The sequence below is a fragment of the Branchiostoma floridae genome, chromosome 7 (assembly GCF_000003815.2).
Source record: "Branchiostoma floridae strain S238N-H82 chromosome 7, Bfl_VNyyK, whole genome shotgun sequence".
NCBI classification, from domain to species: Eukaryota; Metazoa; Chordata; class Leptocardii; order Amphioxiformes; family Branchiostomatidae; genus Branchiostoma; species Branchiostoma floridae.
This window is the reverse complement of record NC_049985.1, coordinates 25,871,050-25,887,509: the sequence shown is the minus strand read 5'-3', so window position 1 is coordinate 25,887,509 and position 16,460 is coordinate 25,871,050. Positions and strand designations below refer to the sequence as shown.

Sequence of the window (16,460 nt, the reverse complement as noted above, 5' to 3'; positions counted from 1 at the left end):
GGGTCTCTTTGTTTTACGCCTGGTTTTCCAATACTGGTTGTATCACAAAATACAACTATACGACAAAAGGGTAATTATAAGTTACAAAAACAGTCTAACACGAAATGCCAAGAATGAGCCAACCGTTACATCTGCTTGAAGATTAGGTTTGCCCAAACAAGTTAATGATTAAAGGAAGGTTGATTGTATGGCTGTCACACCAGAAGTAAGCTTTAATGCTGTTTGTTAAAAGCATGGCAGGTTCTGTCTAAGGCTACATGCACTTATGAGGCTGTGCACTTTTCTTCTACATTGCAAGCAATTTTACAAGCAGCACATGCAGCGGATTATCTGTTGTTACCAGAATGCAGCGATAGAAGCATGATTTGTTTTCAGTCCCATTTAGATACATTGCCAGTTTTTCATAAAGTTCCAGGTCTCTCTCGATCTCTCTCATTTTTTTACGAAGTGGTTTCAGTACAAGTCCCTTTTTGGAACACACAAAAAAGTTTTTAAACAGTCTGACAACTCAAGACAGAAGTTGCTGTTTTTCATCACTGACAGGAACCAAATGACCATTTATCGAACTTCTCAAGTTGCTTGAGTAACTTATGTCTTGAATCTTTTCAACTGAATGTGTAACCTTCATCGACGTAATTTCAATACAATTTCTTACAACTGGACCAGACTTTTTAAAGGTACAGGCAAAAATCTCTGTGGGACATTTGATTTGCAGTTAGAGGAGTTGCAGAAAATATGACTTTGTGTATATTTATGAACCTTGTCTGGTTTGGAGTTATTCATGTGGAGGAAGGTCTTTACATTGGCAATGCTCATTCTCCGCTGCAAGTAAAGAATAAGTGTTTTAGGACGCTTACATAACAAGTGAACTGTGCTTTGCGAAAGTACAAACGGTAAGCCATGGCAACTCTTGAAGGGAATATTTTGCTTGTAGCCTTTTGGCACACATGTACATACTTAAGCCCTTATAGTACTGTGTAGTACCTAATATCCAAAATAGATACAACTACAAGTCCAGACATCTGAATCAGATGTACCTGTACCTGACAGTGTACACTGTACATGTACCTGTACCTCAACAAATTGAAACACTAGCAAATGCCACTTTCTAAGAAATACTTTCAAGGGCTAAAATGTACAATGTTTAAAGCTTAGCAAGCAAAACATGCCATCCAAGGGTTGCCACTGCTATACAAACATGTATGTTAGTTACTGTGATAGACAGAACACAGAATTGACAGGGTGTCAGCGAAATTGACAGAACACAACAGAACATTTCGCATCTAAGACACGAGTGGCCAAGTTCTTCACACACCTGTGACGGCTCCTTCCGCGCCTCCTTGCGATTAGACTTCCTGAAGGCCTTCATGGGGCTGAAGCCGATGTTGAAGGCAATACTCTGCCTTCGTGGGTCCTGCAGCAATTAAAAACACATTTTTTGATTTCAGATAAAAAATTGTGGTTCACTCAGCAGTTATTGATATGCTATACAATGTAATACCAGTTGCTAGGAGGGTTATGTAATAAAGTAAGTTAAATGCTATTATTCATGATATTAGTATCATGATAGTTGTTCATTTTCCTATGATACAAGTTGAAATTTAGCACAAATGTAAAGGCAAGTATCTTTTTGAGACTGAACCTCCCTTGTACTGTCCTTTGCTTCTGACAGACTTCCAAGGATCTTGAAATTGACTCAGTCCCTTATGAAATGATGAACAGCAAATTGAGATATTTTGAGACATTTGCCATTACACTTGTGCCAAATTTCAAAACATATTGCGCAAAAAATGAACCTGTTATGATACTTGTGGCATTACTTTCTAATCGCCCTTGTATGTCTGAACTGACCAGTTGAATAATTACACAAGAGATGGTAGTAAAGTAAGATGACACGTACCTGCTTAGGCTGCTGTACATTAAGGCTATTGGGGGTTTTGGTGGGCGTCTTGTTGAAGGTCCTGTTCTGCCGTTTGGCGGGAGACTTCCCCCGACCCTGAAGACGCGGTGACCGCCTCCTGTTGGGCGTGTTTGCCTTCTTGGCGGGAGTCTTACCTGTGGACACGAAGCAGTACTGATACTTAGAAAAAATCTGTTTCTGTAGACCTAGGCCACACAACTTTAAGCAATCACTAACAGCAGGAGGCTAGTCCACTGGTAGTGGTGTGTGTTCAACTAACATACACTGTCCCAGATTCTGAATGCTGGCAGAGAAAGCAACATGTACCATTTTTAAAGCCTTGGTAGGACTCTGCCAAGGATCAAACTTACAGCCTAACCGACAGCAAGGCAAACATTCTACCTACCCGGTCACTGTACCAATATTACAGAAACACTACACAAAAATTTCCTTTCAATCAGAAGAAAAGGAATACAAGACATGCAGAGATCATATAGTTTTGGCAGTCAGAGGTTTTTGCAATATTTTGAATTTGCAGTTGCACAAATTCTGTAGTCCAGTAGAGAAACAGTGGACAATGCAATTTGCAGTCACAAAAATTTTGAAAAAGGAAAAACAAACTTGATAATATAAAAGAAGTGCTGGAGAGGACTGAAGCTTCAAATCTACATACCTGGCTTCTTGAAGACACTAGCTGCTGCAGAGGCGATCTTCTTGGGAGTCTTCAAGATGGACTTGGGTGTGCTGGGAATCACCATGGTCTGGGGAAAGAAGAGAAAACAGTACTAGTGAGGAGGTGTTCTAACAAATATATTAAGTGTAGTAAAAAATGTAAATGTACCGTCCCCTGCATACACTATAATATGGAAGGGTAAGGTAACATGGAATTGAGGCTGGGAAAGTCACTACAAAGAGACAAATTTGACTCCACAAAAACTGTTTTCTTCATAAGGTATATCTTAAGTTTACAGTTTGAGCAAAATCCAAAAAATCGTTACAGTGGTGTGAATTCCTCCATTTTACATCGTGGTATTTTTATCATTTGGACCAGATTTGACACTTGATTCAAATAGAAATCTACAGCAGATTTTGGCAGATGATACTGAAATGTGCTGTATTTGCTGTAAGTTGTACCCTAACAAAGTATTTTGGAACAATGTACATATTCTTTAAATCATGTCTAATACTCTACCAGACTCCACAGGGGTTGCTAGTAAAATAGTTGATATTAGCCAAATAAACAGGTTTCATGACAGAAGATTTGGAAACTCTATCCGTCGGCCAGCTAACTCATCTGGCATGATATCTGTTTATTTGGCCAAATTCCACTATCCAGCAACCTGGTAGAAACAATCATACACGTACTTTATTGTACATCCATTGCTTTGGTCTTCATCAAGGAAAATATGGCAAATAAGAACAATTTGAGCATGATAAGCATCTCAAAACACTAGATACAGTAACATGCTTGAGTTTAAGACATGTCTACCACTACCAGGCCACCTCATCTATTTTACAACCTTCCTTTGTTTTTGAGGGTTTAATGCATGCTGGAACTTAACGTCTAGGGCATCTACACCTTGGTGAAAAGAAATCATTAAAAAAGCAAGGAATTGCATGTGTCTAGTGAAATCTATGTAGCCCTTCAGCTGCTTCCAGTCACCAGGCCACTAAGAAAAGTCTGGAATTGATCAGATATTTTCACCTTGAAGAAAAAAGAAATCATAAAACAAAGAATTGTCTGTGCCTATGTGCCTAAAAGGGCTGTCTTCAGAACTTGTCTTGGGACAACAGATTTGCTTGTTCAAAAAAAACTAAAGACTTATCCAGTCTATCTGAAAAATCTTGAATTCATGACACAAAATAGATGAATTTTAATCAACTTAATAATGTCCAATTCAAGAACAAAAATTAAAACATGGTCTTCAGAACAATGAGTGGACCAGAAAAGACTAAAGCTGAAGACAACCCTGGAGGCACTCAAATTTTCACGACCCTTGAGCTGAAACGGAAAGCAAGTAGTGTTCTGCTACTCCCAAGTCACCGGCTAGCCACCATGCTCTCAAAACATATCATCTCACGTTGATCCCATCGTCATATTCACACTCTTCTATCTCTGCCCTCTCCACAACGAACATGTCCGCCTGACTGACAGTGCGAGACATTCGGCGGCGGCGGCGAGGTTTGGGCTCGACCCTCAGGGACAGTCCGTCCTCTGACACGAGTTCGGGGGCCATGATTTCGGCCGGTCCGATGGAATTACGCCGCCTCATCCTATGTGGAGTCTTCCGAGTAAGACAGGGCTTCTTATTAGGGTCAGTTCATAGAGTTTAAGGTTGTGGTAACGTTAAAAGTAGAGAAAAGGTAAAACAACATGATGATTTTTCACTTAAAGGTCGTCGTTGTTTAAAGTTTAACACAGGAGTTTGAGAAACTCTGACTACCTTTTTTCTGGTAGAACCGTTCTCATCCACTTCGTGCCTCCTTTTCTTGCCCGGGGTGATGGTTTTTGCGGCCTGAGAGGAGCGTAGTGTTGCACCGCGTATCGTCTTACTCAAGTCTTCAGTTTCCTCCAACTCTGCACCCTGAATGACACAGAAAAAAAATCAAACATTACCTATCATCCTAAGGAAAAAAAACACCAGTCTGGAAATCCTGTTGAAGGTACAACAATCCTAAAGGGGTCAGGGGGTATTTCCCCAGGAAAATTTTGAACTCTAGACCCAGTCTGAAATTCTATTTCCTATGGTTTGAGGTGCAAATTTTGCTGGTAGATGCTTGGTTCAATTAATATCTTTACAATTACATGCCGATTTTTAATTATCACAGCGGACAGAATGGACGAAATCTTTGTTTGTCCCCAGCGGCATAATTCCGTCAAAGGACAGATTCTGGCTAGAACCTTGGGTGGTGTAATACTGTAAACAGAAGTGGTGTGTATACCTGGGTTTCTAAGGGATAACAGCTCTGAAGATGTCTTGGCTGCAGGGTGTTTCTTCTTTGCAGCTCGGAGAGGCGGTCCCAGTCGTACTGCTCTGGTTCCTCTTCACACTCTGACACAAAGAACCTGGGAGCTGCTGTAGTTACAGGGAAACAATTTACACACATAAGTTCCTTCACAAATCATCCAACTAAATGTACAGACTCAGAGGGGCCATACCTCCTGCCAATCCCACAAAGAAATAGATTTACAGCAAATTTGTTTAAATTTGTTGAGTAGGAGGGGACATTTTATTTAAGTACAAGGTTAAAACAAGTCTGTATTTACAATTATCAAGTACAATAGAAACTTCGGCACAAAGTTGTGGTCTTGTGATTTGCGGTGAAGAGGTCTCTGAAAACTAGAGAAATCAAACCCTGTGAAAATTTCAATACTGTAAATACAGAAACTTTATGGTGGCTTTATTTTCATGGTTCTCACGGTGGCGGCTGAGCAGCGAACTTGGAACCACCGCAAATATTCATAAATACAGTATGGTACTACAGTTACTGTACGGTACAGTACAGTACAGTACAGTATACTGTAAATAGGTTCGCGGGATGGCAATACCGCAAATTCAAAGCAACCACCAATTCCATTTTCCCACTGCCGCGAAATTAAATCCCCGCGAACTTAAAATGCATTTGCAGTATTTCCGGCAACTTCAGTTCAATTCAAGTACAATCAACATGATCTTCTTGGCATTGAAATAACGGAACACATCCTGGTTATGACACCCACCTCCCCTCCAACTGGAGGCTGATCCGATAGAAGACCCCAGGTCTACGTGCTCCGTGGAGGTACGGGACAACCTACGGGACAGAGACTCATCTGTCTGGACCATCTCGATACTAACCGTGGTGCGGCGCCGCTGACTATGTGTGGACACCGAACTGAACAACACAAACAGAAAACAACACTTCAATTGAAACAACATTATGATAATTTTCAGACAATTGTATTAGGAAAACATTATTGTTACATACATACATAGCAAGCCAAACTTTCAATGGTTAGGTGGTCCTTATGTAGAGGTGGTCACTTGTACTACAGGTTTGACAGTATATCAATTGCCAGGTGGTCCTTACAGTATATACTGTAGAGGTGCTCATCATCATTTGGTCACTAGTACATGTTTGACTGTATAACATGACCAGGTAGGATCGTGGTTGTAGTAAAACAGAAATCTACCTGTCCTGTGAACTCCTGCTGTACACTGATGTATCGAGGCTGTCCCCTTCCAGACTGTCTGTGCTGATGGTCCTGTTTTTCCTGTCTTCATTCTCGTCTGACCCCTGGCTGTTGGACAGCGTCCTGTCAAGGTCATCTCTCGTCGTGCTGTGCCGCGAGCGCGGCCTCAAGTCAAACGTCACATCTGCCAAGCAAACAGGGAAGAAGAAAAATCCTAAATATACATTTGTCACTGTTTTAAAGTCTGCAACCAAAACATACTCTGCAATACCAAAGACAGCTGCAAGAGGGCCCAAATGTATGTGACTGTATTGTATGTCAATTCTTCACAAGCAGAAGGGCTATCATATACCTCCTCGAAATCATGACCAAAACCAGTCACAGATCACAGGATACCAAAAACTGATGCAGTTTTGAGGATAGCTGCCGGGGGGTCCAAAATTTCATCATTTCATTAATAGTGTAAGAAGTACATGCATCATTTCTTGATTTGAAATGCTACTGCTATCAAAAACATAAACTTCGTAGCATTGCTTATGAGGAGATTCAAATAGCTTCTACTAGAGCCTAAAATGCTATGAGCATGACAACCTAACTAATCATAGTCTTCCTTGGAGACTTGAGCTACAAATTGCAATAGTGGCACACAAGAGTGTGAGCACCTCCTAGCAGTTTGCAAAGAAACTGCAATTCAAGGAGAATTATTGAAGTAAGTAAGACAGTACCATTAGTGCTGTCCTCTATGCTGTCTGTGGTGGCGTTGAAGTGCTCAGCGGGGATGAAGAACACACTGCTAGATCGCGTACTGCGGGCAGGCCCGTCCTCCTCGAGCTTCTGCTGCCGAAGCTGCCGATTGGCCAGGTCTACCTGTGCCTCCAGCGAACGCACCTGTCAAAACACAACACAGAATAGGTGCTGAAGACAAATAACTCATAACACAAGAAACTCATTCTTAGGATTTGGTGAAAACTGCCCAAGAAGACCATCCAGAGGACAGATTAACTCTGGCCTCTGTGGACAGGTGGTTGCTGTAGACAGGATTCTTAATTACTGTAAATGCATTCAAGTTTGCGGGGATTTAATTTCGCGGTAGCGGGAAAAGGGACTTTTCGCGGTGGATTTAAGTTCGCAGTAACACCATAGACTGCAGTCTAATACCATAATAGAAAAATGTTCGCGGTGGTTTTAAGTTCGTGGTGATGTGGTCACCGCGAAAACCGCGAACATTAATCCACCGCGAACATTTCTGCATTTACAGTATTGTGTCAATGGCAAAATTAACTATGGGACCACCAAAAAGTAGTCACATTGGTCAGGTGGTCCTTATGTAGAGCTAAAGGTAATTATCAATGGACAGGTTTTACTGTACATGTACAGGGCTCGAAATATTTTTTTCTGCATACCTGCACCAGACAAATTTTACCTGCACGACTCTGAATTTAGGAAGTACGGAAATACAAATATTGTCAGGAACCATTGCTATTTTTTCTTTTATACTTTATTGGTGGTAACTGTCAATGCAGCTAATAATATTCCACATGCACCTTCATCATGGGGCATTTATGTATAAAACCCAGTACATGGACCAGTGTAGGTAGACATCAGAAATACCTGCACAGCTCCAATTTTACCTGCACTAACCTGCATATGCAGGGGGTATTTCGAGCACTGTAATTACAAACCTTACTTTAGGTTCTGCCTCTCTTTAGAGCTGGAACCTAAAGATCTGTAGCTAACATCAAAAATGCATGCACAATTTTAGTTGTCCTAACCTGTTGATAAAGTTTCTTGGATGTAGCCTCTTCCTCCTTGAGTTTTTCTATGGCTGTTTTCACATCCGTGGAGAGACTGCAGTTTTCCTTCTTCAGTTTGTTCTTCTCTTGATGTTCTGTTTCCAGCTGGATTTTCACCGACTCCTGGGTTGATGTAGAAATGGTACATCCATTAACAACAGGCACACAGTGTCAAACATTTCTTTAATGAAAATACTGCAAAATTAATGCATTTAAGTTCGTGGGGATTTAATTTCGCAGTAGTGGGAAAAAGGACTTTTCACGGTGGTTTTAATTTCGCGGTAGCACCATGCACTGTAGTCTCTTACTGGCATGGAAAAACGTTCGCGGTGGTTTTAAATTCACGGTGAACCGTGAACATAAAACCACCTCGAACATTTCTGCATTCACTGTAGATCACAAAGCAACTAGCTGAAAGTGTTCTACTTTTCTCACATGACAAAATAAAACAAGAATTCAAAGATCACACATCTTGCTTTAAACACCTTCCTCAACAAATGTCATATTTATCCATTGTTGCAAATTTGTCTAGTTGTAGGCATTTTCCTGCCTTTCTGCTGAACTTTGGAACCAAACCAACCCTATGGCAACAACTTTGGGCTGGGGCCAAAACAGTCTTCCCGTCCTGCAAGTCTCAAATTAAACCATTTTCCAAATCACAAACTACCGCTTTGGACCAGAGAAGCAGGAAACTTGTACGTCGTATACTCACACACACATTTACACACACACACATACACACATGCACAAAATATTTCCAACATCCTCAAGAAGGTACAAGTGAAATTTTCCCCACTACAACCATATTGTAAGCATGTAAGAACTTAATTGCACACACAGTAAGACAAACAAACCAAAAACAGTACCACCATTCTCACAGAGGTACGAGTGAAGTTCTGCCCCCCAAAAAAATCAAAAGGGAGCCATCTCAATTAAGAAAGTACATCTCCAGGCTACAGTTGCTTGCAGTTTGCAAATATCTTGCTAGAGGGAGTTGTTGTAATGATGACATACATAGGCATTCTGCTGTTTCTGCAGTGACTTCTCCAGGTCCTGGATCCGGTCTTTCTTAGCCTGGTAGTGCACCTGGTAGCTTTTCAGCTGTTCAGACACCTGCAGCTGCTGGGACTGCGACCTGCACACGGAAAGGAAACAAAAACTAGAAAGGCCGACATTTGCTTAGGAGCAAATACAGCATATTGCAATCCATCTTCATCCTTGAAAAAATCCCAAAATTCAACAATTTGAAGTAATGTTTGCTCAAAGGGAAAATGAAGTACTGTGGGCACTTGTCCTACACACCTTCATGCCGGATTTTAGGTCATTTGGTTTCAATATAAGGGCATAAGAGCCAAAAATATACATTTTTTAGTTAAAAAAGGCTAAAAATCCCAAAATAACTCATTTTATAAGTGCTCTATGAAGGAAGTGTTGATGGGGTCCTGTTGTCATATGTCCAATTTACCTTTGTACCAAATTTCAGGTCATTTGGTTTACATACAAGGGCATAGAAGCTAACAATATACATTTTTAGTCAAAAATGACTGAAAATCCCAAAATAACTATTTTTTGAAGTGATCTATGAAGAAAGTGTCAATGGGGTCCTGTGGGCATATGTTCAATGCACCTCTGTACCAAATTTCAGGTCATTTGGTTTCTTTACAAGGGCATAGGAGCAAAAAATATACATTTTTAGTCAAAAATGGCCAAAAACCCTAAAATAACTCATTTTTGGAGTAAACAATGAACATAGCGTTGATGGGGTTCTGTGGTCATATGTCAAACGCACCTATGTACCAAATTTCAGGTCATTTGGTTTTAATACAAGGGCATAGGAGCCAACAATATACATTTTTAGTCAAAAATGGCCGAAAACCCTAAAATAACTAATTTTTGAAGTGATCTATGAAGAAAGTGTTGATGGTTTTCTGTGCTCATATGTCTAATGCACCTCTGTACCAAATTTCAGGTCATTAGCTTGTAATACCAGGGCACAGGGGCCCAAAATATAAATATTTTGTCTAAAAATGACCAAAAACCCTAAATATCATAAATTCTAAGGCCTCTATCAAGAAAGTGAAAAAAATGCCTGGGGGTATTTGCTATTTCTACCTCCCTGCCAAATTTCAGCTCATTTGGTCAAAAAATGAAAAAATTAATCCCATTTAAAGATTTGACAGGAGAAACAAAGGAAAAACAGTATATTGCATCCATACTATGTATGGATTGCAATATAACAAGACTGTGAGACGTGTAAAGCAAGACTGGAACAACTGAAAGCTAAAGGGATTGTAATCTCCATCGAATTAAGCTCACTGAAGGGCTACATTTCTTCCACTGGTCGTGACAGAGGCAGATATTTCCAGGTTCATAGTACCGAGGAAATAACGGGTAACCCTAAGCTCTTTTCAAACAGTACAAGGAACAGTGGACCAAGGCTTAACATCCTGTCCTACTTAGTGACCCTTTCCAAGTGATACCACCTACAAATGCAGGATTCAAACCCGCAACTTATTGCTCCAGCATGCAGGGTCACAAACCACTAGATGACACAACTGGACAACTCTACCGTATATTCTCGAATAAAGTACGCACTTTTTTAACTTTTCAAAATTGAAAAGGTGCTACAAGTTGTTGCCAAAGTTGGGGTGCGTACTTTATTTGAGGTTACTGCACAGATAAATGGTAAGAAAAGCCTAAAATAAAGCAAGGTGGAGCTACACTTCTAGTAATGTTTCAAAACATACACATTGTTGTTGTCTTGAAGTTGTCTAAACATGAAACAAAGAAATTGTCTTAACATGATTTACATATTAACAGTGGCATTTGCATACAATCCTTTTGAGTTAGTGACTTTGACTTGTACAACTGGTTTTGCCTGATTTCTTCTACCAGTTCTCCGTGATTTTTATAATTTGCAGCAGGCAATTTATAAAGACAATGACAGTGTAAACCCAGGTTATTTTATGCAAAATGACCTGGGGAAAACATCATAAATTCGAATTTATTTAGTTAAAGGTCTGTTCAAAACTGGAGGAGAAGGGGTGCGTACTTTATTTGAGTTTTTCCATTTTACCTTTCAGTCCCAAAGATTTGTCTAAGACTTGTCCAAAATCAGGGGTGCGTACTTTAATTGGGGTGCGTACTTTATTCGAGAATATACGGTACTGCTCCACTATATCATTTTCACCATCACATCAACATACCAGTTTTTAACATTAAAAATACGCCATTAGCTGTGCAGTTATTTTGTAAGATAGTCATTATCAGAATTGTATTCTTCCATATTCTATAGCCCCATTATACAAACCATTCACTACTGCCAGCAGTTAGAATGTGTACAGATAAAGAAATAGACTCTTACTGTTGAAGATGTTCCTCCAGCAACTTCTTCTGGCTCTGAGTCTCCTCCAGTGCACCTTGCAGCTCATTGACACCTCTTAGCTGTTCCTCGATGTGGTGCTGCATTGTCTCCACCTGGGACAAGGGTAGCAAAATTCAGTAAATGTACCTTCAACTATTTCTTTTGTTTGTAAGTTGCAAACCTGGTAAACCGCTCTTGGCATAACACAACAAGTTTGTTTGGTATTGGTACAGGTCCAAAATACCAGATCATTAAAGTACCAGTGCTGTACGGTACCAAATTAAATGAATATAAAGCATTACTTTTTTTTTGCTGAACATGATAAAACCCTACCACGGAGACAAAAAATTAGCACAAGACCTAAAATGCTGCGCTGATACTTGAAATCAGAGCCATCTTTGAAATTAAAATGTTTTAGTTTAATTTTTACCTCAGAACCTCATGCGACAAAAACGTGGCCAAAGTGACACTCAGGGACAGCGTAAAAGATCTTTCGGGTGGGGAGGGATTTTTTGCAGGTTCCGGTTTGGGCACACACGTAAAGGTCTGGACCTGTAACTGATGTTTAGGTACACAGCCCTAGTTTGTACTTCAGTGTACAAGAGGCATATACACTGTTTTTATCTATTCATACTCCACTCTTTAACAGCTAGCATAAAACCCAATCAAACAATTGCCATCTACGGCCTAGTAAAGAGTTTAAATATACCTGTTGTCTGTAACTGTTTTCTTTAGCGAGCATCTCCTGCTGCTGTGCACACAGTGTTGCATTGCTGGCCTCCAGCCGCTGACAGCACGCAGCTGCCTCACCCAGCTCCCTCTTCAAGGTGCTGTGCTGCTGTTCCACCTGTACCTGTCGGAGGGACAGCAAGATGTTAGGCCTGGGAAAAACTTTTGTCTTGTCTCCAGTTACTCAACCGACCCTAGACGAAACCAACTGTCCCTAGCGTTAGACGCTGTCGCGAATTTGATGTGAATTTGATGAGGGGACAGGGTTCTCGCCAGCTTAGTTGAGCATAGGGGGCCCTACACTGAGATTTCTATGCTGTGATCTGGACCCCTATGCTGTGTTTCAAACAACCCTAGCGTTACACGCTGTCAAGGGAAATAAGATTTTTTAACCAAAATCTGATTCACAGTCGAAACAGACATGAAGTATTTTGAGAAGACTGCTTAATTTGAAGATTATCTACCAGACTGACTATGCTTTATATGGAGAATAATAGGAGTTTCGCTACCAGAGGAGTTGGCCAGAGGTGAAACATTTATCTTAGCGTGAACTGACCAATTTCCTGATTTTATGCCAAATTCTATGATTCCCCTACCCCAATAGTAAAGGCCTGGTGGATGCTAATCATATCAGAGACATGCCACATTACCTTGTACGCCATCATCTCCTCCCACTGCTTGAGCAGCTGCTGTTTTTCCCCCTGTAGCTGGGAGCACTCCTGTTCGAAGTGTGCTGCCTGGACTCGGAGTTCAGCAACAGCCTCATCAGAGCTGGTCTGGTTCTGTAGGTACTGAGCCTGCACCAGGTCCACCTGGGTCTGGAGGTCGTTCCTCCCTGCCTCCGTCTGCTCAAGCTGTGTCTGAAGGATGTTTCGAGCAGTTTCAGTCTCCTTCAGCTGTCCCTGTGCTGTTTCTAGCTGGCTGTGGAGACTGCTCATTTCTGTATCCTTCTGTTGAAGCTCTTCCTGTGCAGTCTGCAGCTGACATTGAAAACTGTTCCTGGCAGCTTCAAGGAGTTGATGGTTTGCCACTGCTGTCTCAAGTTGAACTTGTAGGTCAGTCTGGGTAGCATTCTTCTGTTCAAGCTGGTCCTGCGCTGTCTGCAGTTGACCTTGAAGGTTGTTCCTGGCAGCTTCAAGCAGTTGATGGTTTGCCACTGCTGTCTCGAGTTGAGCTTGTAGGTCAGTCTGGGCAGCATTCTTCTGTTGAAGCTGCTCCTGTGCTGTCTGCAGCTGACCTTGAAGGTTGTTCCTGGCAGCTTCAAGCAGTTGTTGGTTTGCCACTGCTGTCTCGAGTTGAGCTTGTAGGTCAGTCTGGGCAGCATTCTTCTGCTGAAGCTGCTCCTGTGCTGTCTGCAGTTGACCTTGAAGGTTGTTCATGGCAGCTTCAAGCAGTTGATGGTTTGCCACTGCTGTCTCGAGTTGAGCTTGTAGGTCAGTCTGGGCAGCATTCTTCTGTTGAAGCTGCTCCTGTGCTGTCTGCAGCTCACTTTGAAGGCTGTTCCTGGCAGCTTCAAGCAGTTGTTGGTTTGCAACTGCTGTCTCTAGTTGAACTTGTAGGTCAGTCTGGGCAGAATGCTTCTGTTGAAGCTGCTCCTGTGCTGTCTGCAGCTCACTTTGAAGGCTGTTCCTGGCAGCTTCAAGCAGTTGTTGGTTTGCAACTGCTGTCTCTAGTTGAACTTGTAGGTCAGTCTGGGCAGAATGCTTCTGTTGAAGCTGCTCTTGTGCTGTCTGCAGCTGACTTTGAAGGCTGTTCCTGGCAACTTCAATTTCTCGTTGGTTTGCCACTGCTGTCTGTAGCTGATTATGGAGGTCACTTTGGGCAGCTTCCTTCTGTTGAAGCTGACTTTGAAGGTCACATCTGGAATCTTTGCTTTCCTGTAGACTTGCCAATGCTGTCTGTAGCTGGTTCTGGAGCTCGGCTTGTGCAGCATCTCTTTGCCCAAGCTGTTCTTGAGCTGTCTGAAGCTGGCTTTGAAGGTCACACCTGGCATCTTTGCTTTCCTGTAGACTTGCCTGTGCTGTCTGCAGCTGGCTCTGGAGCTTACCTTGTGCAGCATCCTTTTGATGAAGCTGTTCTTGGGCTGTTTGTAGCTGACTTTGAAGGTTACATCTGGCATCTTTGCTTTCTTGTAGACTGGCCAGTGCTGTCTGAAGATGGTTCTGGAGTTCACCTTGTATAGTATCCTTCTTATGAAGCTGTTCTTGAGCTGTCTTTAGCTGGCTTTGAAGGTCACATCTGCTATCTTTGCTTTCCTGTAGACTGGTCAGTGCTGTCTGCAGCTGGTTCTGGAGTTCACCTTGTATAGTATCCTTCTTATGAAGCTGTTCTTGAGCTGTCTGTAGCTGGCTTTGAAGGTCACTCCTAGCAGCTTCAGCCTGCTTCAGCTGTCCTTGTACACTTTGGAGCTGACACTGGAAGTTGGCCCTGGCAGACTCGAGCTGTTCCTGTGCTGTACTTATGTGGCTCTGAAGGTCATCATTGGCAGTTTTCCTCTCCTCTAGCTGTACCTGTGCTGTCTCAAGTTGTCTCTGAAGCTCTTGACTACCAGCTGTACTTTCCTCCAGGTGCTGTTGGGCTGTAGAGAGCTGTCCCCTGAGGTCTGCCTTGCCAGCTTCTGCCTGGTCTAACGCTGACTGTACCATGACAAGCTGCTGTTGTGCTGCTTCTTTCTCCATTCTGTTCACTTCCAGCTGACTCTGAAATCATATTACAAGACAATAATCAGTATACAAATATACTTCATTTCAGTGAGTTGAGCCCTTTCTAAAATCATTGAGTTGTCTTCCAACAAAAGACTTTGCCAAATAGCAGTTGCTAATGACAATTAGTTTTAGAACCATATATCCTGTAGCTTGAGTTATTGCATGCTACTTGGCTCATTTCATTAGTTATTACCTGGATATCTAACCTTTATCCACGAACTCTCTGTCTTTTAAACAATGTAAAGTACTGTAAAATTCAGATACTATTGCTATTAGGGCTGGATACCTTTTGGCTTGATTAGGTTCGAGTCCAGGTCCGAGTCCAGAGGTTTAGGTTCAGGTCCGGACCTGAACCTGATCCTCTATAGTTGATATCTTACTTTGTAATCTTAAGTTAAATAAAGTTTATTAAACCGATATTCAGATTAGTGTACTTTTTATGCCTTTTTGTCAGTGACTAACAAGCAGAGAGAAGATTGAAAGCAGTTTTATATTTATTTGGAGAACATACTACACATAATTCACTGCAAACTTTGCTTTTTTTCTGCTTTGGCATGACTTCCCTCTCCTCAGAAGTTCTCTTCTGTCGAAAATGGCGCGAAAGCACAAAATATTGGCTTAATTTGCAGCTAATCGCATTGCAGCAAATCAAACAACGCCATCTAGCGAGCAAGCTTACACTGCATTCTCGGGAGACTTGAGGCGAGAACTGGCGAGAATCCGATATGTTTTGGGTAGAATCCAAGATGGTGGCCCGTCTGTTTCGCAGAGCGCTAAAATTTCTTCCTGCAAGACCACACAAATCGCCTCAAAGCTGGAAAAATGGATTGAATACACGTGCAGAAGAAGAAAGAAATGTTGTTTGTCCCATGGTAATTTTTTCTGGGTGCAGATTCTTCAGTTTGGATGAACATTTACCAGAATAATTGAGGAATTTTCCACGATTCCAGTACGTCGGTCGGCCTCATGCCGTGGCAAAAATTTGATGTTTTTTCGTAGCACATTGTCATTGTTGACCAAAAATGGAGCTGACAGGTACACAAAGGGATGAATATGAATTTATTGTAGGCTAAGTTAGTTTGATTCAGGGCTATTTCACCATTCCATGGCCGGAGTACTACTAGGATGTCTAAGTACAATATATTTCTTGAAATTGTTCAGCCTTCTGGTCCAAAAAACCGGTTCATGACTTTCGGTTTTTTGGACTCGGTTCTCGGATGTTGTACCGGTAAAAACCGGTCCGGCCGAACCAGTATCCAGCCCTAATTGCTATGGATATGTCACAGTGGAGATCACGATCCAGGAGAATCGCCGATCCTCCTAGGAGAGATCGCGATCGGAGTTTCTCCTAGGAGAAACTACGATAGATATAAGAAACAGATCCCGATCGCAATCTGTACTAGTAGAATCGGCGATTCTCCTAGTATAGATTGCGATCGGGATTTCTCCTAAGAGAAACTCCGATCCAAACTCAAACGATGCTAAGATGTATGAAACAGCAATAATTTTTTTGATAAACAATGATTTTATTCGGTATTAATGCAAACCTACTAACTCATTACCAACTACACTCAAGCCTACTTCTGTACTTCTACAATGTTAACTTCACCGAAGACTACCACACTTTAGTCACTTCTGCAACTTTACTCAAGGTACACTATAGTATATAGCATCACTTTCATGGTAAATTTCATGTATGTTTTCTGATAAAGTAATTTCTGATAAAGTAATTTCTTTTAAAACAGTGGCAAAAATCTTATAATATGTGGAAGACACCAACAGGTGATCAAGCAATGTG

At 41.6% G+C, this 16,460-nt stretch overlaps 1 protein-coding gene across 2 annotated transcripts in view; it reads right to left on the bottom strand.

Annotated features, from left to right (window-relative positions):
* Positions 1 to 16,460, bottom strand: part of LOC118418823 (nuclear mitotic apparatus protein 1-like) — a 33,419-nt gene that overhangs the window by 1,052 nt on the left and 15,907 nt on the right. The window contains exons 15-28 of one of the 2 annotated variants that reach the window (XM_035824883.1): positions 12,608 to 14,656; positions 11,938 to 12,081; positions 11,229 to 11,341; positions 8,879 to 8,999; positions 7,844 to 7,987; positions 6,797 to 6,959; positions 6,072 to 6,255; positions 5,622 to 5,773; positions 4,844 to 4,977; positions 4,345 to 4,485; positions 2,574 to 2,661; positions 1,901 to 2,055; positions 1,316 to 1,414; positions 760 to 822 (exon numbers count right to left, since the gene is read on the bottom strand). In XM_035824883.1, coding sequence (XP_035680776.1) covers positions 760 to 822; positions 1,316 to 1,414; positions 1,901 to 2,055; positions 2,574 to 2,661; positions 4,345 to 4,485; positions 4,844 to 4,977; positions 5,622 to 5,773; positions 6,072 to 6,255; positions 6,797 to 6,959; positions 7,844 to 7,987; positions 8,879 to 8,999; positions 11,229 to 11,341; positions 11,938 to 12,081; positions 12,608 to 14,656 — 3,750 coding nt within the window. The remainder of the gene's footprint in view (positions 1 to 759; positions 823 to 1,315; positions 1,415 to 1,900; positions 2,056 to 2,573; positions 2,662 to 4,344; positions 4,486 to 4,843; positions 4,978 to 5,621; positions 5,774 to 6,071; positions 6,256 to 6,796; positions 6,960 to 7,843; positions 7,988 to 8,878; positions 9,000 to 11,228; positions 11,342 to 11,937; positions 12,082 to 12,607; positions 14,657 to 16,460) is intronic. The other variant, XM_035824884.1, reaches the window with a different exon arrangement.